The sequence below is a fragment of the Polyodon spathula genome, chromosome 9 (genome assembly GCF_017654505.1).
Source record: "Polyodon spathula isolate WHYD16114869_AA chromosome 9, ASM1765450v1, whole genome shotgun sequence".
NCBI lineage: Eukaryota > Metazoa > Chordata > Actinopteri > Acipenseriformes > Polyodontidae > Polyodon > Polyodon spathula.
Window position 1 is genome coordinate 41,387,964 of NC_054542.1, and position 22,329 is coordinate 41,410,292.

A 22,329-nucleotide genomic window follows, 5' to 3' on the forward strand; every position below is an offset into this window, starting at 1 on the left:
TTACCATACCTCTCTGTGCTTTACAACACTTACCTATGCTTTACCATGCTACTGGTTTTTATTACACTTTGCTATGCTTTTACTATGGGAAACTTTCATAAGTGTGTCTTTGAGACAGCTCAACAAAACCATATGCAAATATAGCCAAAATCAAGCCTTTATTTTATTTTAAACAAGCAAAGCATTACCATTGCAATGTAATACAACTAAGTATAAAACAAAAAGCATTTGCTGTTTTTTTTTTTTTTTTTACAAAAATGCATTTTGAAAAAATCTCCCAATTGCCTTACTGCTATTAAAATTGGTGTTGTGGCACATGAATCCGTTCACTTGAGTGTATCGGTCTCACTACATCCTGAAGCGTGCCATACCAATGCAAATCTGTTTTATTTCTCAAAAACCGACAATGGCCGAGAAACCCTCTTTGGGTCTTTTTATCACACACTTCATAAAAATAAAATTAAGTGCGTAACAAAAAAGTGCATTATGGGAAGATAATGCACCGCCCTGGCTCTTTGACACTCTTTATAAATGTAGCCAGTGCCTACCTATTTCATATATTGAATTTTCTTATTTTGATTTTTTTATAGAATTTTTTGGGGATCCCCTGGGCAACCCCTGTGGGCTCCTAAAGTTCTTCACACTCCAGTTTGTGAACCACTGGGCTAGATTATGAAACAGGGTACCACACTGTACTGAAATACTGGAGTTAAAAATGTGGGGATAGGCTCCACTCACTGGTAACATGATGTAACTGCAACAAACAGTATTTTGAAGCAAGTGCAAAAGTAGAAGCAAATTGTCAGATTTTCACAAAATAAAGCCAGCAAGAAACTACTCGGAACAACACTTCCACTGCTCCTTCTTGGAATTGAGCATATTCTTGGAGGTTTGTACAATCCCTGTTGTTTGATTCCTCTGAGCATTCATCATGCTTGAGTAGAACTCACAACACTCTGAAAGTCTTGACCGATGATAATCACTGCGACGCATGTCTATATATATTATATATATATATAGATATATAATATATATATATAATATATATAATATATATATATACACTGAAACATGCTTTTCTGTTTGAATTTATTTTGTACAAATGACTATGCTGCTTACAGACTTACTTGTTAGCTGGCTGATGATTAGTTGTGCAAAAGACAACATGCATAATTTTCTACATTAATAAAATATATAAGGTGCATAACTGTATTACAAGGCACACATTCATCCAGAATAATGGATCCTAGTTCTTCTGCCCCCTTTAATCATCTTTTCAAAGCATATCTTGAACTAAAAAAAAAGAAAGAAAAATTGGTTTATTAAACAGGATATTTTTGTTTACACACACACACACACACACACACACACACACACACACACACACACACACAATGCATTTTTAAATGGATACCTCCAGTATTTAATGTATTGTTCCAAAACGAAAAACAAACAACTTAAGAATGTTTTAAGAGACAATGTTCCAGTACTTGTACTCACAGTTTATTCAAAGTCAGTTGTGGTGCTAAAAGGCTCAGCACTGAAGTACTGCTCAGGTGTGACAGTTTTGATCCCTCCAAAGTAATCCAGGACCCAAACTTGAGTGATATTCATCTTGGCAAAGAACCACCCATGATCTGAAGGCCAGTCTACCATTTCAGGGTGCCGACTGAACAGGGATTGCTTTGCAAAACTGGCTTCTGTGTCGTTCACCTGCAACAGGAGCGCAACACCATTACTGCTCTCATTTACAGACCTGGGGAATAACTGCTTTTGAGTTATTCAGGGTAGGGTGAATTTATTGACCCTGGCTGGAATGTATCCATGATACCAGGGTTCACTCCTGCACTTCTTCAAAAGATGCCAATGGGATATTGTATTTCATGATAACTTTTTTTTTTGCCTGCTTTTTTCAGACCTCGCTCTACACAGCTCCTCCAGCCCGTTTGAGCTGATCTTAAGCACACTCCACTAGCATGCTTTAAATACGTAAAACATGACTTCTGCTATACAGGGTGTCCCATAAGCAGGATTCATAGGCGTAACTGTTAACATTGGCTGTCTCTCCATTTCTTGTCAAATGTCTTTAAACAAAGGGACGAATTATAATTAAGGCGATATCACCCTAATCAACATTACAAGCCACACCCCTTTTGGAACCCAGCAGGAGCAACTGCACTTCTAGTATTGCTAAGAGCGGAGATCTCGCACCCAGAACATCAGTGAATTCCAAATGTTTACAACAATTTCTATACAAACAGATGAATTATGTTAATGTTAGATTTTTGACTGTTTTTTATTTGAATTTAATGACCTATAATATGTTGATAAATGTTTGGTGGCTACCTCCAATCGAGTCGAGAGTGTACTTTCTCTTGCACTCTGTGTATGACAGACCCAACGCAGCAAAGAGTGTGTGAGAAACAAACTCTTAAGTTGATCTGAGGTAGCCACCGAACACTTACAAACATCATATATGATATTTCTTATGATGCCCGATCTATGGGGCACCCTGTATATTATTACGCTAGGAAGAAACATTTTAAAAGCAGAGAATCTAGAAATAGGGGGCAATGTAATACAATATTCTCGATCTAAAAGGGTTAATGTCCATTAACTGGACCCTCTAGACAGAGTAGACCACTGGGTTTAACACAGCTCAACACTGGACAACAAAAACTACCACAATATCTACGTCGGGGAAAGACAGCTCCGGTCCTGGAGTGCCATTCCATTTCAGGTTTATTAGGTCATATTATTGGGTAAAATTAAACAATTAGCTGCTTTGGCACCCTTTCCAGTGTTTAATTAGTTAAACAGAATAAAAAAATAAGGATATGATTGAATGACAAGTATTTAGACTAGAAACACTGATCATAGACGGTGAAAAAGACTTCTAGTGGAAACGTTTGTCACTGAATTTAGGTTTCTTTTAGTATTTCCAAATTCAGCAGGATTGAGTGTTTAATAGTTGTGGATGAAGGACATGGTTGGTCTAAAGACCAGGACTGGAACTGTGGACGTTGCCTAGCCCTGATCGAGATCGTTCCTGTTGCAGTTAGGTCTTGAGCTTCGAGGGTGCACCATTCTGTTTCTTTACCTTCATTACTGAGCCTGACAAGATGATGTGAGCGCAGAGGGGGCTTTGCGGGTCATAGCTGTGCTTCTTGCAGTACTTCGTCTGAGCCAGTGACATCGCAAGAGAGGCTGTGGGGTTCACCTGAAAGGAAACACGTGTGTTAGGCAGTGTCTGTTGGCTTTGTTTGATAGATACAACATGTACAACAATACAAGAAAATTGGGTTATTTTTCTGGCACACTTGGTATTAAACAAAGTTGCTTTAAATTACATTTCTAAGGATTTTTTTTTTTTTCACTGTTCCTTCAAATATGATGTTTGATAATCAGTCTAAAAGTTTTTGTTCATTTTTTTTTTTTTTGAGGAGCACATGTTAAGGTTCTTTGTCTCAGGCTCTGGTTCTTTGGCTGGAGCAATCAAGAACCATTTAGTGAACAACAGTCTCTTGCCAGGAAGACAAAGGGAAACTGGACCCAAAGTGGCAGATCAGACTTCTATAAAGACACCTTGGCTAAAAGTTACGCATTTGTAATGCAGACAAGTACAACTGAAAGACAGTAAGAAATACTAAGAATGACTGTAAACTGCATAACAAGCGGATGTCAGCTGCCAGCAGTATGGTATGTGGGTTGGAACAGCTCAGCCACTTGTACTTCAGGAATGGCTAATGCATAAATGAGAGATATTATATATACAAACATTGGACACAAAGATGTTACAGACTGACGTCAAACAGGCATGCTGTTATGGATATGCTGTGTTCTTCCCCTAGTAAATTTGCTTACTCATCATTGGCGTTGTATTTAAAAAAAAAACAAAAATATAGCTGACTCATTAGAGACATCTGCACAGTTCCCTTATCTGAACTTGTCAGGAGAACGTGTCAGTAGACTTTCCTTTCTGGTGACTGATAGATAACAGGTTATAAAAGTTTAAGAAAACAAACGCATACAGACACGGCTGGCAATACACTGTCATTACTAGCAATTTGAAACATACACAAACTTAGTTATCCAAATCACACAGTACTGTAGACGGTATAGAGACTATCAAAGGCTAAAATTGTATGCTTAGAGACTTGTTTACATTCGATTAGCGTATTTTTTGACATTGTAAATGCTTAGGTCAATTTAAGGGGGGGGGGGGGGGGGGGGGGGGGGGGCCGGGGGGGACACACATAAAAACGCACTATTAATTAAAGGTTTGAAATCACATTCACGATCACATAACACCCGCAGACTAGTCTAATGCTCCAATAAAAGCTGTTTTTAATTACCTGTAGATCTTGCACAGAGATCTCCATAGCTGTCAGGTACATGTATGGCACTCCGGTACCTTTCGCCTTCGGTCCGTCGCTTACAGAAAACACATTGGCAAAAGGCTGCCCTTTCACTGGGTCGTGGGTAGAGATCGTCGATATTGAAGCCCAGTCGCACTTATGTGCTACAAACCTGGCCACTTCGGCTGCTTCGTCGTGAGGAGGAATGCAGTCAAAAGCGCACGGTAAAAGAAAGAAAATCACTCCGATTCTACTGAGAGCCATTGCTGTGCTTGTTCTCGTAGTGCAACTACTTTGCCTGCTAGTAGTATACCTCGGACTCAGCACAGTCCTCACTGTGCAGCGTGAGTGTAAGGAGGTCATGTGACCACTCAGTCACATGACAGTGAAAAGCCTTGCAGTTGTAGACATGGTAGGAGGGGGGGGGGGGGGGGGGGGGGGGGGGGGGGGGGGGTAACACTTTAAACTGGTGTATTTGTTTTAGAAACATTATATAAATTTTAACTATATATTTTCAATGAGAATATACAACTATTTATATATACACTGTCATTTTTTTATAAAAAAACTAAATAAATAATAAATAACTAAAAATGGAGAGAAACAGTCCATTTCACACAGTATAATCCCATTGGATTTCAAATCTATGCAAACGTGCTCCGCCTCCTTTCGCGCGATTTTATTGACTCTTGTAATGCTACTCGGGAGATCAAATTGCGTGAAAGCACAAAGCGGGCGGAGCTCATTTGCATACAAACTCCAGATTTAGTTGGTCAGTTAAATATTCAGCTAAATGTTAAATCTTGTAAAGAGATCTAAGATTAAATTAAATATTTAGCTAAATGTTAAATCTTGTAAAGAGATCTAAGATTAAATTAAATATTTAGCTAAATGTTAAATCTTGTAAAGAGATTTAAGATTAAATTAAATATTTAGCTAAATGTTAAATCTTGTAACTAGATTTATAAATTATGTCTGAATGAACACATTACAAAACAATATATATATATATATATATATATATATTCACAACATCTTTAAATCTGGGGAAAAAATACAAGATTTAAATTAAATCTGGGAAAAAAAAAACAAAGTATTAACTTTTCTTTTTTTTAACACATGGCATCCCATATACCATGGTTTTTCAAATATGCAAGTGGTAAACCAGCCAAATGCCATTAAATTAATTATATCACAGGTCTAGTTTGGACAAAAACTGAAAGCTTGCATAACGCCTATCCTAGAGAGCCATTACTTTCAATGGAAACTCAACTTTTTCTTACACGTCACAGCGGGATTTGGGATATATACGATCTGACCCTGTAAATCAGGGTTACATGACCAGTCTGCAAACAATAGGGAACCCAGTGGAAAACCCTGGGGGAAGAAAGAAATGCATCCAACTGGCTATTTATTATTATATAATAATAATAATAATAATAATAATAATAATAAATAATAATAAATAATAAAACCGATTACGGCACTGGTGTCATTAATATTTGAGGCACTACCTAACAATACATAAAGGAAGAGCCTAATAAATTTGGCATCTCGGCGAATTGAATTGAAAAGGCTAGGGCTGGACACGAGCTACAAACCCTACGGTTCAACGAAAGAATTCAATGAAAGAACAACCTCTACAGTCGACAGAGAAGTACAGGTCTTAAGCTAATGTCAGTATTATTACCTCATCAGCCGCTTGCAAGAAATCCATTACAAGAACATCAAATAGTGAGTGTTCTATTACAGTGATACATTTCCGCCTGACCTGATATAAATGCTCATTAGAAGCCTTTGAACTTCCATCCACCAATCAGGAAACTCAACTGCATGGCACTACCTCAGGGTAGATGCAGTACCTTGGTCTGTCCTTTAGGGTCTTCACCTACGGCTCGGACTGTAACCTTCCCGAGCCCACATTGCCCAGTCAGGTTAAAGGACCTCTTTGATCCATTTTCTACTAGACAGCAATGCCCTGCAATAAAGGTTTTGTTGCTTAAGTCTCATTTTAGGCTAATATTCCTGAAAAACTTACTTTTCAGGAGACACAAAAAACTACTGAGCCAGAAATCGTAAAACCAAACCAAAAGGTTTATATATAAAAAGAAAGTTACACATAACATATAGACATATAGAACAACAAATAGAACAGCTGCTTGTATGTTGATCTGTCCCACCAATTGAAAAGAAAAAGGGCCCCACTGATTTATCTATAACAGCCACATGGTCCTTGATGAAAAAAGATAATCCAGTGTTATACAAGTGAGGATTGTTGACCAGGTGGAACGTGGGGGCCTTCCCTAGAACTGTTATCAGGTCACAACAACTAAAGAGTTAAATATCCTCTAAAACAAAACATTAAGGGTACCTATTATTTACACCCCTTTATAAAATGTACAATAGCACAGACATTTAATACATGAAATACCCAGCAGATGAGACATTAGTTAAAAAAACAAAAAAAACAATACAGTGGCACTTATGGCGTTACAAATACAATACATAAAAACACACTCAAATATGCAACATACCTATACATTTGATTTAGCAAATAGGGGCAACTACTCTACAACCACATCCAGTACTGGCTGCTCGACAGCTATGCTGATCCAAATGCTGAAAGTCTGTGTTCAGAAAAATATATATCTTCTTCCATATTTAAAACCAGTTAAACGACCGGTAAAATTTAGGTAATTAAGGCAGAATATACCTTCATATATGAATATTGGGATATAGATCGATATATATATATATATATATATATATATATATATATATATATATATATATATATATATATATATATATATATATATATATATAATATATAGTATATATATATATATATATATATATATATATATATATATATATCAAGTATTGATGTATTCTTCATCATCATCTATTATTTTGTTTTTATCTTCCATCCTATAAAAAAGTGAGTTAGCCAGAGGTTATCCAACTTTTAACAAACTCGCTGTTTCAAGGGGGAAGAAAATTACCCCTGAACCACCACAGAGATCATTTTTTTACAGCCCTCATAACAGAAATTCTTTCTTTCTTCTTGATTGCTCAGAGACAGTCGGCAGTAGAATATGCTGCAGACTTTAATAAACATGCCAAATGCCAGAGTACAGACACTGTAATCAATGACATATTGGGGTAAACGGACAAAGAAAAGTCTCTGACGCTGTTAATCAAGACTTCTTTAACATCATTTTCTTCCACATCTTAATGTGGTACAGGGTCCTACAATTATATTAAATGTTATACTCCTGATAAAAAGGATTCCTTACTATATTTTGTTCCATAGTCTCCCCTGTCATGAACTCTACTTATAAACGTATAAAGCATATCATTACTATAACATAGCTTGTAATATTATACTTATTTGTAGCAATTGGGATTTGACAGCATTGTTTCCAAAACTGTAATTGCAACCCATACAAAGGGGATAAACTTTTGATGGCCTCAGCAATCAAAATTCTTTTCTTCAAGCTTATGACAATTCGTGAAACACCATGCCATGGCAGCGACATTTTTAATCTGAAGTTATGAAAAACAAATCATATTAATAAGCTTTATAATTGTTTGCCCCCTTACAATTTAAGTGTTTATGTCTTTTTCTTTTTCTATAAATGTTATTTGCCAGTTATTTTTATTTTCTCCCAATCTGAAATGGCCAACTATTATTTGGGCTCAGCTCACTGCTACCACCCCTGTGCTGACTCGGGAACGGTGAAGACGAACACACGCTGTCCTCCGAAGCGTGTGCCGTCAGCCAACCGCTTCCTTACACACTGCGGATTCACCATGCAGCCACCCAGGAGCTATAGTATCGGAGGAAAACGCAGCTCCCGGGCAGCTAACAGGCAAGTCCGCACCAGACTACAGGGGTCGCTGGTGTGCGGGGAGCCGAGGACACCTTGACCGACCTAGACTCCCCCGGCGAAGCTCAGCCAATTGAGCGCCGCCTCCTGGGAACTCCCATCCGCGGTTGGCTGTGGAATAGCCCAGACTCGAACCGGTGACATCCAGGCTATAGGGCGCATCCTGCACTCACGCAGAGCATCTTTACTGGATGCAACACTCGGGAGCCCCCAATGTCTTTTAATCAAGATGGAAAAAAAAAGACTTCAATAACTTAAGTACAGTAGTACTGAATCTGGTAAGACAAATACAGTACCTTGAACACACAATAAATAAGGAACACCAAATATTCAACAACTCTTATTGCATTAGGTTCAGGTTCTTCGGTTGGCATCACTTCAGTTATTTTCTTACGCTTAAGACAAGTGTACTGTCAAAAAACAAATGTCAAAAGTAAATGTGGTTTATATCAAAGCAGTTTGGTCTTGCATGTCTCTTTTTCACATTGGCATTCAATTTCCTTCTCAGGTGTGCTTCCAGCCTTGTACTTATAATTCCAGGTTAGCTCTGTACCTGACTTTACATGCCTACAAGTACAAAACAAATATGTTAAAACACACACAATTACCTATTGCAGAGCAGGCTGTACTGCACCTTCTCTTCCACCTATCTGATGGAATAAGTGCGGTAATCACTGCCCATGGTGGCCCAGCATCTATTTTATTGTGTTATGAAATGGCTGCCTATTTTCTATAAACTCAACACAATGAATCCGCTTCCTCTCAAGTAAGGGACTGGCTATGAAATTCAAGTGAGACAGGACTGACCTCTTTGGAGAGACACTGTCCGGACCATAGTGCTACACTTTAAACTTCCCTCAAGGACAAGTGGATTAAACCAAAGATCTCTTAAGGAATAGGTACATGAACCTCAGTAACTGCTAATGCAATTTGGCTAAATTTGGGATGTACAGCAGTGGTGGCTCAGACGCAATACTCTTATTAAAAAACTTAGTCAACAGTAAACAGTCCAGACTCTTTAGAAGTATAATTTCAGTAAATCTTACCTAATGTGCACTACCATCAATTCCAAGATCTTGTGTTTTCTATTATAAAACACTTACGTTATGGTAAATGTGTATTTGTTTTGTTATAGATATTTCTTTGGAATCTGTTAAACTTTACAGATCGCATCTTGAAGATATTTCTCTGCTGTGTGTCTCTTTAAGAGGTCATATAAGATTGCATGGATCAACAGAACTTAAATTTGCAGAGGCTTTGTGCCTGGCATGCCCTTTCAGCACTGTAACGGATTGACGCTTTTCCTATGCCTCAGCATCACTGCATTGCTTTTTGTGTTCTCTTGAAGTGGAATGCGAGGATGAGCATGAAGTGCAACAATGAAATACATTTTTTTTTTTCCCATGAAAAGCTTTATGTCATTTAAAAAATATATTTACCATAATTAGGGCTGTATTTGTTCCAGTGTAAATTGCTTATTTCACTGCATTTCATGATCTAAAAATGGGTATATATTTCACAAACATAATTTTTACTAATTCACAAAAAATTGCACTGCCTCATTAAAAACTGATCATATACTCTAGAGTAATAATACAACAAATGTATTTAAATGCTTAGCTGAAAAACAGTGCATGCAAAATGGTAGAATATTCTTTTTTTATGTCCGTCTTTTAAAGAAATTATATTTTCACCATCAGTGAATTATCAAACAAAATATAAACCTAAATAAATGTAAAAACAACAATTGATAAGTGAAATGCCCCCTCCTTTTACTGGACAGAGCGTTCTTTAAAAGAAATATTTCCAATCTTTGATGCAGCTGCTGTCTTTTTCGTTTAAGAGATTTTAAAGAAATCGTGCTGCTCTATGCGGTGTGTTCAATCATTTTCCGGAAGCAAAACGAACCAACTGCCAGTTTCCTAAACGCAGTGTAACAGGTAGTACGTCAACAAGGCAAACGTTTGCTGTATTTACTGTTAAGTGATAAAAAAACATGCATATTTACACTATTCTTTCAGAAATGGGAATTTTCACTGGGAACTACACATTACACCACAATGGCTACATTTCACGAAAATCGTGACAACTGTGAATCAAATACAGCCTTTACCACAGCGCACGTATTTTTTACACAGGAAAATGTGAGACCTACTACATATTACACAGGGTTTACTGGAATGATTTTGGTAGCTCCCTGTTAGCTTGTTAACTTTAAGTGGTGTTTTCAATGCATTTGGACTTAGCCATTGCATGTTTGAGATTTAAGGACTGTATTTGGTACAGCAAACGTAATGCGAAGTCCAGCGTTCACCTTTCACTGCTGTTAAAAAAAACGTACTGCTAAGTGAGATGCCACACCTATTTTTGTATCTGTCTATCTTTTGTAGGCACAAATTAAGAGCCCACATCCACTTAATTACTGCTTTATGTCACTATACCTCCACCCAGCAATAGGTCTAATATTCAACATATGATAATCCCTATTACATAATTGTCCAATGATGTAAGTAATAAATTACAACCCCCAACAAAATTAGAGCTCTCAGTAGAGACAAGGTTTTCAGTTCCATAATGTTGTCAATTACACGACCATAATAGAAGGATGCATTTTGTGAAAGTTTATACGGTAAACAAACTAATCAGAGCAATATATACTAGTTGCATTCTGTGTCACTAGGCAGTCCGTAGTTATGGCACCGTGAATAAATACTACCACTGAATATCCAAGAGCTGACAGCTTGTGCTCTACCTTATTCATAAACCCACCAATCACCCTTCTATTAAGACCATTGCCTACGCCTCAGCAGTAGAACTATTGGATCGTTATTACCTCTGAAAGTTTCACAAAGTTTTTCATTATTCCCAGCACCAATTTTTTCACAGTTTATTTTCTCACCTGTTTGTGAAGAACGTCACTAAGGGAAAATTCCTGTTGTGCGAGTCAACAAATACATTCTGCACAAAGAGATTTGGATAACAGCTGTGCTGGAAAAAAAAAAAAAGCAAAGAGAGTAAAGAGTTAACTCACAGCACACATCAACAATAAAACCCCAGAATGATGTTACACTTTACACTAGAATGTTAGTTTCTGTTTACTGCAATCTTTCGTCATTCTGTTTTAACAGACCAGTCTGTTTTATGTTCCCTAACCAAAGGTAGTTTTAGCAATAGGGAGACAAGCCCCACTCCCTGAAACCTGCTTCTCGTTAGAACCTGCTATTTTACATATCCCACAGGATCCAGATATATTTTGAGAGAGTGCAGTTCCAGTTTTCCACCACCCTGTTTATATAATTACACTGCCAGGACCTGTACATATCAGGTTTCGCCACCGTTTGACCTGATCCGAGTCTTATTCTACATGGCACTCCAAAATTGCCAGAAGGTGTTGTAAGGTATTGTAATCCCTTCCATCATATTTCACACAAATACTGGTGCAGAGAGGTAGGCAGAACAATGTGATGACGAACGTGCCATACAAGCCGCAAACATGCTCAATTGGACTGCGGTCTAGGGATTTTGGTGGCCGTGAAAGATGCCTGAAGTCTCTGCCGTGCTCCTCAAATCGTTCAAGTAAAACTCTGGCATTGTGGATAGATGCATAATCATCCTTAAAGTAGCCATCGCTACCAGTGTAGATCACCCCAGATGCCACATATGAAGTATATAAGTGCAACACCTAACACCGTGGGTTGTGCTATACCTGATATAATGCAAGCGGTGGTAAATACTTACATTAAGAAACCGGGCTACATTTCCCTCCTCCGTTGCATCTAAGTAATAATGATACTCTGGGTCATGATCTATTGACTTCTGGTGGCCTGATGCACTTTCTTCTAATTTAGCTTCGCTTCTCTCTTCAGTGAGGGACCACACCCGAGTCAATTTTAAATCTTCTTTTCTTTCATGGTCAGAGTGGTTCGTTACATTTTGTCCAATGGCAGCCGATTCCACAACTTGCTGGATGACATCTGGGACAGCAACAGCCTTTGCTACAAGACCTGCTAAACACCAAGCAGCCAAGCATCTCATCAAACGACATTTTACTTGAGTGGAAAAATGTATTGCGGAGTGGCAAAACTGGTCTTTGTCAAGCTCGTTTTCACACTTCTCTTAGGAGTCTCTTATTTCGTAGATATTAAACATAGCAATACAAGACAAAATACAAGTAAAAAAGTTACTAACCTGATCTAGTTCTGGTCTTGGGTGAATTTGATTTCAATGGACCATTTTTTTTATGAACTTTGGTTCTGGGAGAGAAATGCACTTTTTCATCTTCTTCGTCCTCAGAGCTGCTGGGATGGCATTTGATTGCACCCTAGAATTCAGATATTTCAAAAAGAGAACTCTGAATTTCTTCATAAAGGTGACCTTTAAATTAACTACCTAGTTACTGATTCTCCCAAAATGTTTTCGGACCTAGTAAGACACGGTTGAAGTGTTACAGAACACACTGCAAAGTTTACAGGAAAAGTGTTATGTCACCATTGCTATGTCCTGTGTTGTTAATATCCAGCATTATATTTTAAACATATTGCCAAATCTTTTTAACATTTTAATCACACATCACGGGTCTTAAATCAACCAGGCAATTCATTCCTCAACATTTACTCAGGAGCATAACATTTTTCTCTACATATATAAAACATTCAATAGAAATATGTATAGCATACTAAGATATAGTACATACTGTAGAAATGTGTTACTTTTACTGTTTCTTTAAGTCCATCAATTTCATGTATGAAGAATACATAAAGACACTGAAAAAGCCTTCATTGTCTAAAAACATTTATTTTAGTACCCAGTTCATGTTGCAGGGTAGTGTATGTGGACATTGCTAAAGCTACTCATGAACCCTAACCCTAACCTCACCTCCTCTCTCAGCTTTTCCAGCCTGGCCTGGAGCATTGCCGTCCTGCTCAGGGGTCTCTTTATCACAGAGAGGCATGGCGACATATTTCCACAATCTATCCCCATAGCATCTTTTCTGCGAGAATTAAAAACAACATTTTGGGATTAGTTTAGCATACTTTTGAAGACTACAGTTCATGCTAAAATTAATTTATTTTCTTTTTTAAATGTTTTCAGTAAACAGGTTTAAAATGAGTGAACTGCTATCGCCCTCCTTTCTCTTTTGTATAGATACTGTAAGGAATTTTGCGAACACATACCTGTTAAACTGTAAAGGAAACAGAGGAAGCAGCAAAAGTATTTTGATTATGGTGTGCTTCATTCTTTTTTAGGTCATGTCATCATTGTTTATATGTCTATGTATTGACTGAAAGATGCCCCATCTGATGATCTGTACTTTATTACTCTGAGGATGTCTGTCTTTATGTCACACTTACATACTATATATAAATAATGTAAAATATATGCTTTCTAAGACCTCCACCAGTCCTACTAACCTGTTAGAGCTGCTGCTGGTTGAGCAGAACTGTGTTGAGTCCAGAACAGGAGTAAGTCACTAGTATCCTATGCTATAATTTTACCTTACGTTTTTACTCAGTTCTCACCATTTTTTCATCTGCTCTCTTCCTTGTTAAATTATTATAAATCTTATGTATTTATTGTCTTGTTTTGGCTACTCAAGGTGAAACTGAAAACAACTCTGATTTTAACTTTATAAATGCACCTGCTCCATGTAACGCCTCAATGCCACAGCATGACAATGGAACTGTATGTGTAGAGGGACCCGAGAAGGTAAATATAGATGAAAGGGAGGAAGTGAGTGGCGACTAGGTAACTGTTAGAAAAAGTATGAAGAGGAGGACGACACCGAACAGTCAACATCTAGAGGAGATTGATCTAGCCAATAGATACCAGCACTGAACAATGACGACCTAGTGCTGGATCAAAACAGGGGTGAGGTGTTGTTAGTAGGTATATTCAATTATACTCTGTGTCGGCAGTGATTTTAGCCACAGTGATCCCGTAAATAGGGTTGTTACCTGTCTCCTTGGAGCAAAAGTAAAGGATATTGAATCAAGAGTGCACAGATGATTAAATCACAAAAAAGAGTCTGTGATCATTGTACATGCCTGTACAAATGACATGAGGAACGGAAAATCTGAGATTCTGAAAAATCTGAGATTTTAAATCATTATCAAGACATCTGAAAAAGTTTGGATGCAGAATTATTCTCTCAGGTCTACTACCTGTTGGTAGTGGGGATAAAGTATTTAGTAGAATTAGTGCCTTAAATACTTGGCTAGCTGGTTGCTGTGTGCAAGAAAGGCTAGGATTTATAAATAACTGGGATTGCTTTTGGAAAAGAAATATTATAGGAAAGATTTATTGCACCTAAATTTTATGATAGATTTTGCTTTTAACTTACAAGGCCCTGAATGGATTAGTACCTAGTAACTGACCCCGTATCTTCCAAACCGCACTCTGAGAACACAGGATGCAAGGCTGCTGGTTATTCCTAGGGTCAACAACAGCGACATGGGAGATAGGGCTTTTTCTTGTAGAGCTCCTAAATTATGGAATGCTTTGCCTTCGTTTATCAGGGAAGCTGGGACCGTTACAGTTTTACAAAGTCAACACTAAAAACGCACTTTTATAAATGGCTTTCTTATCTTAGTGGGTTTTAATGTAACTTTAAAATTGCTGCTTTTGTAGCGTGTATACTGTTAAAGTATTTAAATGGGATGAGTGTGGCAGTCGTATGTGTGACATGCTATACAAATGTATTGTGGTTTGTTATTTTTTTTTCTGCTACATACTTCACAAAATCTAACACAACATGCAAATTATTGCTCAGATGGTGTACGAAACTCACTCAGAGTCCTTGCTGCTGTCAGTGGATTGCTGGGGAGCTGCGAGATCCTCAGGCAGACTGCATTCCCGTGCCTCTTGCGGCTCTTCAATCACCTCGATGTCGTCATCTGAAGATGCTGCTTCTCGTTTTCTCTTTATTGCCTGTCCTGCTGGATCTGCATCCCCATGGCCAGCCTCCAGCTCTGTGCCATTAGTTTTGAATCCATCTTCCGTACCCTCTATTAAAATTTTACCTGTATTGAAAAAAAAAGCCCAATTAGTTCAATTTTCAGTTTCTTATCTAAAATCAAAAACCTCATGACAACTTAAAGTCATAAAGCACAGACACCAGTTTCCTTTGTTCACCATGTGGTCATTGATTTGTTGATCTGGCCTGGAATGCCCTGTGACAGTGTGTACCTGGCCTTCAGGTTTCATATGTTTATGCTTTTGCTCCTTGAATGAACATCTTGTATAAGATAATTCACATTTTTTATATGTTTTTCTAATAGATTGGGCCACAAAAACACTATTATGCAATTGCTTGTTGAAGTAACAGAAGACAATATAGAGAACAGCATTACCTGCATATGTGCATATAAATGTCCCTTCATCAATGTCATCCAGACAGCGAACTCCCCAGCCGGTCTCCTCCGTTTTAAACACCTGGAGTCGGACTCGAAGGCCATGCTGTACCACTCGATTTTGGCACAATTTTAAGTCGCATCTGCACCACGCGCTGCACTCGTAAATCCTGTCAACACACACACACAAAAAAAACCTTCCTTTACAATTCCAGCAACAAGCATATTTTGTTCACAGCAGTGTATAGTTAACCCATATAAATAGACACCCAAGTGGTCTTTTTTGTACTACACAGTGGTTTGAGCCAAGTTCTGCAGTTTCTAAATCACAGACAATACATGCAAATCAAACAACCTTATACCCTAACTTACCCAGAAGGCACTGGCTTCATTAGCCGTTTGTATTTATATGGTGGTGGGCCACTTCGTTTTTTCTTGTTGCGCTTCAAGGCACAGGCTTTCGCAGTTAGTTTCAGGCAAGCACATTTTGTCCTATATGTCAAACAGCATCATCTTAATGATTATTTTGTAACAAATTACTGATGGGTATACTGTCTAAATGCATAGAAATTATAGAAAGGGTTACTGTCATGTTCCACATTCTGCGCTAAATGCAGGAAAACTGTCTTCTGACTTGATGTCATCATATAATTAAAAAGATGGACATCGAAAGATTACACGTCCTCACGAGTTGCTACAACTGTTTAAATAATGTACCTGTAATTTTTCGTTTCATTGTTAACATCCTGACAACTTTTTACACTTAGAACTTTAAAGTCTGTTTCAAAGCTGTTTTCAAAATGTCTGCTCTAGTGCACTGACAGTGTAAGGGTTATTGCCCACATTGTCGAACAGGTAACACAGCAATAACGATCCATGATGTGGTACAGAACAGAAAAGTCAGAGCACTTGCTGTTATGCTTTTTTTTATTTTCCTTAAATCACTCTTCCTCCAGTGATTTCGAGGACAGATCTCAAACCCTAGGGCACTAGAGCGGACACAGGAAATGAAAAGAAAAAATACAGGTATGTTATTTAAACAGTTGTAGCAATATGGGAGGATGTATAATATAATATTTTTCAAAACCCTGCTACTTACTCTTTAACGTAAATATCATCTGAAATTTCACACCTATGACAAACTTGTAACACATTAGCAGAGAGAGAGAGAGAGAGAGACACATACACTGTATAACATAAGTCCCACCAAGCATGTACTTTAAAATGCAAATCTTGGTGCACAACTTTAATACTTTTTCAACATCAGTAGAGTTGGATAAGTCAGAGTAGCATTATTAGACACTTCCAATCATTATTAGTCACTTATTAGGAATACTGTTCAGTTCCTGATTACTTACTCATCCACGCATCCATCTGTACAATCGCAACAGTCCACAAACATGCTGTCTGAGCCATTTATAAAACACCCGTGGGGCCACCTGTCCTTCCTGTACTTGAACGTGTCCGGCTTGGTCTCATCCACATCGTTATGGAACTCCACAGCCACCAGCTCCTCACCTCTACTCAGGTCCTGCTCAAAAGCAAGGGGCTCCGTTAAAGCAGCACTCCGGTAGACTTGCACGTACGTGTTGAACGAGAAGTACTCCAGAGACAGGAAGTCACACTCCGTTTCGAGCACATACTGACAAAGCTCTTGAAAATCACGCAGGCTCCTGCCGCACGGGGCCTTGTAGAACACGTTCAGCGACACATTCTGGAAGCTCCTCCAGTCGGCCTTGGCGTGTGCCCTCTGAAAGTGGCACAGCAGGGGGATTTTCAGGGGGTTCTGACCTCTGAACTGCTCTGCCGTCTCCGGCCTAACTGGGAGGCATGTCCGGCAACAAGCATGGGGTTGGAAAGAAACAGCCGACGGAAAACTTGGAGCTTTAAGATCCTCCAAGGGAGTTGTGACTGTGCCGGAAGGCTCATTTTCCTTAATTCTGTTCAAATACAGGACAAGATTAATATGCTTACAAGATACAGAATACATTTTAGTTCACATAAAGAGAGCAGATCTTCCTCAATAATGAAAATCACCGGATTGCTACCTAGTGATCTTCGCAAGAAGGTTGTTAAACAAATGTTAAAGTAGCAGATCATGTTTGAAACCATTGGTCTGACCCATAACATGTTTAACTTTATGAACCATCTCTAAATGAGAAAAGCCTTTAATACGCACCCAACAAGGCCCTCTTCTAACACAGGATCTTCTGCTGTTTCATTAGGCTCTGCATTTTCTGCACTGATCTCTTTGTCAGCCTCCGTTTTCATAACAGCATTTTCTAGATCACAAAACAGTAAATAAGACATCAGCTGGAAGCAGTAGAGTGGAAGGATACAATACTGTTGAATTGATTTTTTGTTTCTGTTTTCTTTTACTCCAAATCGTTATCAGTGTGTTTATTATTGTTGTTTTTCTGAAAGTGCAAAAACACCAATTACAATTCTAAATGAAACAGAAGAATTCTTATTTTCTTTTTATTTTCTGGTTTGGTGTGTTTTTATTTTCTAAAAAAACTAAAAACAATTGCTTAGCTGGATGATTTGGAGTAACAATAATCTTGCCTAATCTCGTTTACTTTCATTTATTAGACACAATTTTAGGTCATAAATGCAATCATATTTTGTTATTTTCCAATACACCTTTCCATGACTTTACTTTTAAGATCACCTTCAAACTAAATTGCTTCATGACAATGAATGTAGACCCAATTTAGACTTTTAACTATTTGCCGTCCATTTATTTAGTGCTCGTTAGGTCCAATTTATTTTCACACATGCTGTTTATTTCACATGCTGTTTAAAATGTATTTTTTCAGACAAAAACAGGTTTAAAAGGCACTGAGTTGCAAAAGGACACTCAGTACTGTATCTACAGCCAAGCCCCACCCCTTGTTCGCTGTATTTTTCACATATCTCTTTATAGATGTGCACACTGATAAATCATCTCCTGATCACTATTATTTTATTATATAACATCTCAAAAAGCTCTGCAAATGTCAGTGATATTCTTTGAGCGCTGGATGCAGAAGCAGCTACCTCCTTTGTTATCTCTATAGTGCATGGGGCTATGAGAAACGCCCTTTTTTTTGCTTTTTCTGGAGAAAAAATGACTAGAGACCTGTGCTTTACGTCTTTTTGATGATGTCGGGCAGGGTTCGACATCGGACTTGAAAGGGAAATTTGTAATGTCGGACCTGGTCCAACACAGGACCGCAAACGGTTAAAGTTTTAATATTAACTAATCGATGTTCATGTTTTCCAGACTATTTGTTTCAGAGGCTTCACTTCTTGTGTTCCAGTTATAAAAGGAACCTACCATATATATCATTGAGCCATATAATGGTATAAAATTGTATGAAAAAAGCAAGAAACTACTTAAGTTTACCTGCTCTTTCATGCAACAAAAATGTTTCTTGCTGGTGTTGTAAAATTAAAACAGAAAGCTAGTTGAGACAGGATAACTGGTGTCACTCACGAAGTAAAAGCAAAAATAAAAAGACAGCAGGACAAAAAGATCAACAGGGAAACAACAGAGGTCCTTTGAGATGTTAATCTAACAAGGAAATGTTGCTGTAATGCAACCACTGTATAAATAACAAGGCGTTTATCAAACATTACCATTTCTAATTGTGTTTTGTGTACAGTCCTTACCTTCACCATTTAAATCAGTTACAATGTCAGCTTCAAGCATGAAGTTCATGGCCTTCACATACTCTGCAAAATAAAAGGTTGGGATAGTATGTAAACAAGGCACTACACAACCATTAGTAGGATTACTTTCCAATTATAACACCACTGTCCTTCTAGCTTTTAAAATTACATATCATTTCATATCTGTTAAATGCCACTATAAGGACAGCAGTGCTATTATAAAACGTAATCCTAGGCCCAGGGTAAGTACGGCTATGGGAGGGCCATAAGCTTGGTTTTCATTATAATGTTTTCACAGCAACACACTTTAACAGTATCGCATGTAATATCGTGTTCTTACCTTGATCTGTTGCAGACCCATCCTTGATGCATTGATTGAGAGCGTTTAAAAAAGCATACAACCTTTGAAATGCAAAGTCCACATTTGCATTGTGAATTAGGTTGTTCCAAAATCGCACTGCTTTATCTAAAATGTTGGAAAAACAAATAAACAGCCAGTTACAGTGCACATAACAGATAATTAATCTAAGGGCACATTTCCCTCTGCCAAAGGGACTGACAGACTGTGATTTGAAATCAGATTTGTTTATTTCCTATCACCATCACATCGAAATCAAATCTTGTTTCTTGTATTTCAAATACTCTGCATTTGTTACGTGTTTACATATTTTCTTTAATAGATTAACACAAATAAAAAATAGTTTGTTTTCTATGCATATGTCATGTGTTTTTATTATGCCCAATTATCCAGCAGCTGGGAACACAAAGGAAACCAGCAATTGCTACTTTTTTCATAGACTTGTGTAGTTTGTATTTACCTAGCAAGAGGTATTTTTTTCGACATGTGCCTGAAAACTGCTCTACAAAATATTTTCTTTGCATTATTAATTACAAATGAGACATGTCTTACCAACTTCAGTTTTCTCTGTGCATTCAAAAGCCTGATCTTGTGAAGACACTGTCAAAGAATCGCCCTTTACCTATTTGAGATTAGGAAAAGCTCAAATATTACTAATATTAAGGCCAGAACTACCTACCATTGTAATGCTGCCCCAAGTACCTGTATGCAGTCTTGTGGGTCGTTCTTAATTTTACACTTTTTAAAAATCACAACGTATACAACTTATTCTGTCAATCAGTTTCTTCCTGTGCAATTTTCAATACATAAACCGGGGAACCCAAAAAAAAGAAAACTCCTAGGGAAATCATACTGAGCTGTCTTGCTTAAATAGTCAACAAAACTATGTCATAAATGTTAACTGTTGTGCAATTTAATTGACAATACAGGTATCAAATAAATATGTAGTTTTAAAAGAAACAATGCTATGGCAAACTTTCATTTTAAAACATGACACATGGTAGCACGCTAGCTTAAAGTTATCAGTTTGCTTGCCTTGCCTTCCAGGAAGTCTGCTTTACTTCCTTGGTGAACACATCTTACTGGCTGAAAAGCATTTCATTCATAATGGGACGTTCTTGTGGGTTACTGATAATTTATAGTGTGAAGCTAGCATAAAAAAAATATTTGATATCAAGCTGCAAACCCCAGGCTTACTGTAAGTTCAGGAGGGGGAGATAGCTGATATTTTGAGTGTACAATCTCCCCACAGCCTTTCCGTTCCTCTGTTTTTTGGGGTGATGTATGCTTTAAAGACATCTTCATTGATACACTAGGAAAGGAGAACAGATCTAATTATACACAATTACAAAATTGTCATTGTGTATGCTGCAGCATCTCCTAGACCAGGGATGGAAATAAGGCTCCGAGTGCACAGCAGTTTCATCCAGTCCTGGTTTTACTAGGAGTTTAAGAAGACACACTTGAGCTTGTTACCCATACACTGTGGCTAATGAACTTGTAGTAAAACCTGTAATGGGCAAGGCTGCTATGCATAGGAGTCCTATTTCCATCCCTGCAGACACATGTAAACATACAATCACTGGGTATAGTACAGTACTTAGTAATATGATTAAACGAACAAAGTGTTTTATAAGAGACTTCTTATGAAAATGTTTTTCTTTCTGTAATCTTGACATACAGTATGGATGTTAAGGTAATTATGTACAGCACCTTAAATAGATCAGAATTTATGGTATAGCATTCTGACGTTGGGTACAATCTGCACTGAAACCCAAAGCACTAAGGGCAATCTCTCTGGAATTCCTTACATTTGGGGTTTTTAGTCGTTTTTGGGTCCTGTTTTTTTTTTTTTGTTAGCTTTGCATTGCATGAGCAGCTGCTGGTGGCAACTGGTTTCATGTGAGAAAAAGACTGTTGTATCTTGGGAAATGGAATCGCAAACAAACGGGACAGTCAAGCTAATAATGTTTTTTTGGCGTGATAAATACATTGCAGCATAAATTATGATAAATTGACGAAATGCGTCTGCAGGAACAGGATGCTTAGTTTTACTTACGTATGTTTTGTTTTGTTTTTTTCTGTGAAAAATAATAATAGTAAAATAAAACAACATTGTCGCGCACAGATGACGTATTCATTTTTAAAGATTTCCCAAATGATAAAGCAATGCACTGAAGCCGCTTGCAGATGTGTCTCTTAAGGTTTGTACAAACGTGCCTGCTGTTCAAAAGATGCAGTACTTGCAAAAACCTGTCTAGGATGCGAAATTGATGTCCATTTCACGATAGCATACTTATGAGAAGGTATACTTACAGTGGCCGAAACACCTGTAAAAGTAATGAGTCACCCATCACCGGAGTAAATATCTAACTCTGTATGATGACACTAGTACAACAGGAAGCGGAACAAATGTGCACATTGAATAAAGGACAGATTCAGACCAGGCTAATGGACCCAGATGCAATGTTACGATCACAGCAGTCTTGTGTGTGGGAAATGCAGCAGTGCCAATGGATATGCTATGCTGCATTATCTACGATACCTCAGCATCACCTTCCAAAGCGTTCGTTGTCTATGGTGTTTTACGAGTTCCGTGCCGTGTGTATTTGCAGGTTTGCTTTCTTTGCTCTAAGTTCGTTGCGGGTGCGCCATCGGAGGGTGACTGGCATCACCAAAACAGAACGAGTACGACTTTTTAAACCACGCCTACTCCA

General features: G+C 37.8%; 2 protein-coding genes across 5 annotated transcripts; both read right to left on the reverse strand.

The window, feature by feature from the left end:
* Positions 1 to 1,044: 1,044 nt before the first annotated feature.
* Positions 1,045 to 4,713, reverse strand: creg1 (cellular repressor of E1A-stimulated genes 1). The gene is made up of 4 exons (XM_041259606.1): positions 4,356 to 4,713; positions 3,101 to 3,220; positions 1,501 to 1,713; positions 1,045 to 1,293 (listed from the first exon to the last, which is right to left on the reverse strand). The coding sequence occupies exons 1-3, from the start codon at positions 4,620 to 4,622 to the stop codon at positions 1,504 to 1,506; spliced, it is 597 nt and encodes a 198-aa protein (XP_041115540.1). The 5' UTR covers positions 4,623 to 4,713; the 3' UTR covers positions 1,045 to 1,293; positions 1,501 to 1,503.
* Positions 4,714 to 8,435: 3,722 nt separating this feature from the next.
* Positions 8,436 to 22,199, reverse strand: setdb2 (SET domain bifurcated histone lysine methyltransferase 2). Of its 4 annotated transcripts, none has more exons than XM_041259609.1 (15): positions 21,929 to 22,198; positions 20,810 to 20,924; positions 20,165 to 20,234; positions 19,595 to 19,720; positions 19,255 to 19,317; positions 17,780 to 17,882; positions 16,959 to 17,540; positions 15,973 to 16,092; positions 15,601 to 15,770; positions 15,039 to 15,270; positions 13,127 to 13,241; positions 12,440 to 12,572; positions 11,990 to 12,255; positions 11,151 to 11,239; positions 8,436 to 8,818 (listed from the first exon to the last, which is right to left on the reverse strand). In XM_041259609.1, the coding sequence occupies exons 1-15, from the start codon at positions 21,964 to 21,966 to the stop codon at positions 8,701 to 8,703; spliced, it is 2,340 nt and encodes a 779-aa protein (XP_041115543.1). In that variant the 5' UTR covers positions 21,967 to 22,198; the 3' UTR covers positions 8,436 to 8,700. The 4 variants fall into 4 exon arrangements, with proteins under 4 accessions (XP_041115543.1, XP_041115542.1, XP_041115544.1 ...); XM_041259608.1 differs by having other exon boundaries at positions 11,990 to 12,258; XM_041259610.1 differs by having other exon boundaries at positions 8,734 to 8,818; positions 11,151 to 11,234; positions 11,990 to 12,258; positions 21,929 to 22,199.
* Between the last annotated feature and the right edge of the window lie 130 nt (positions 22,200 to 22,329).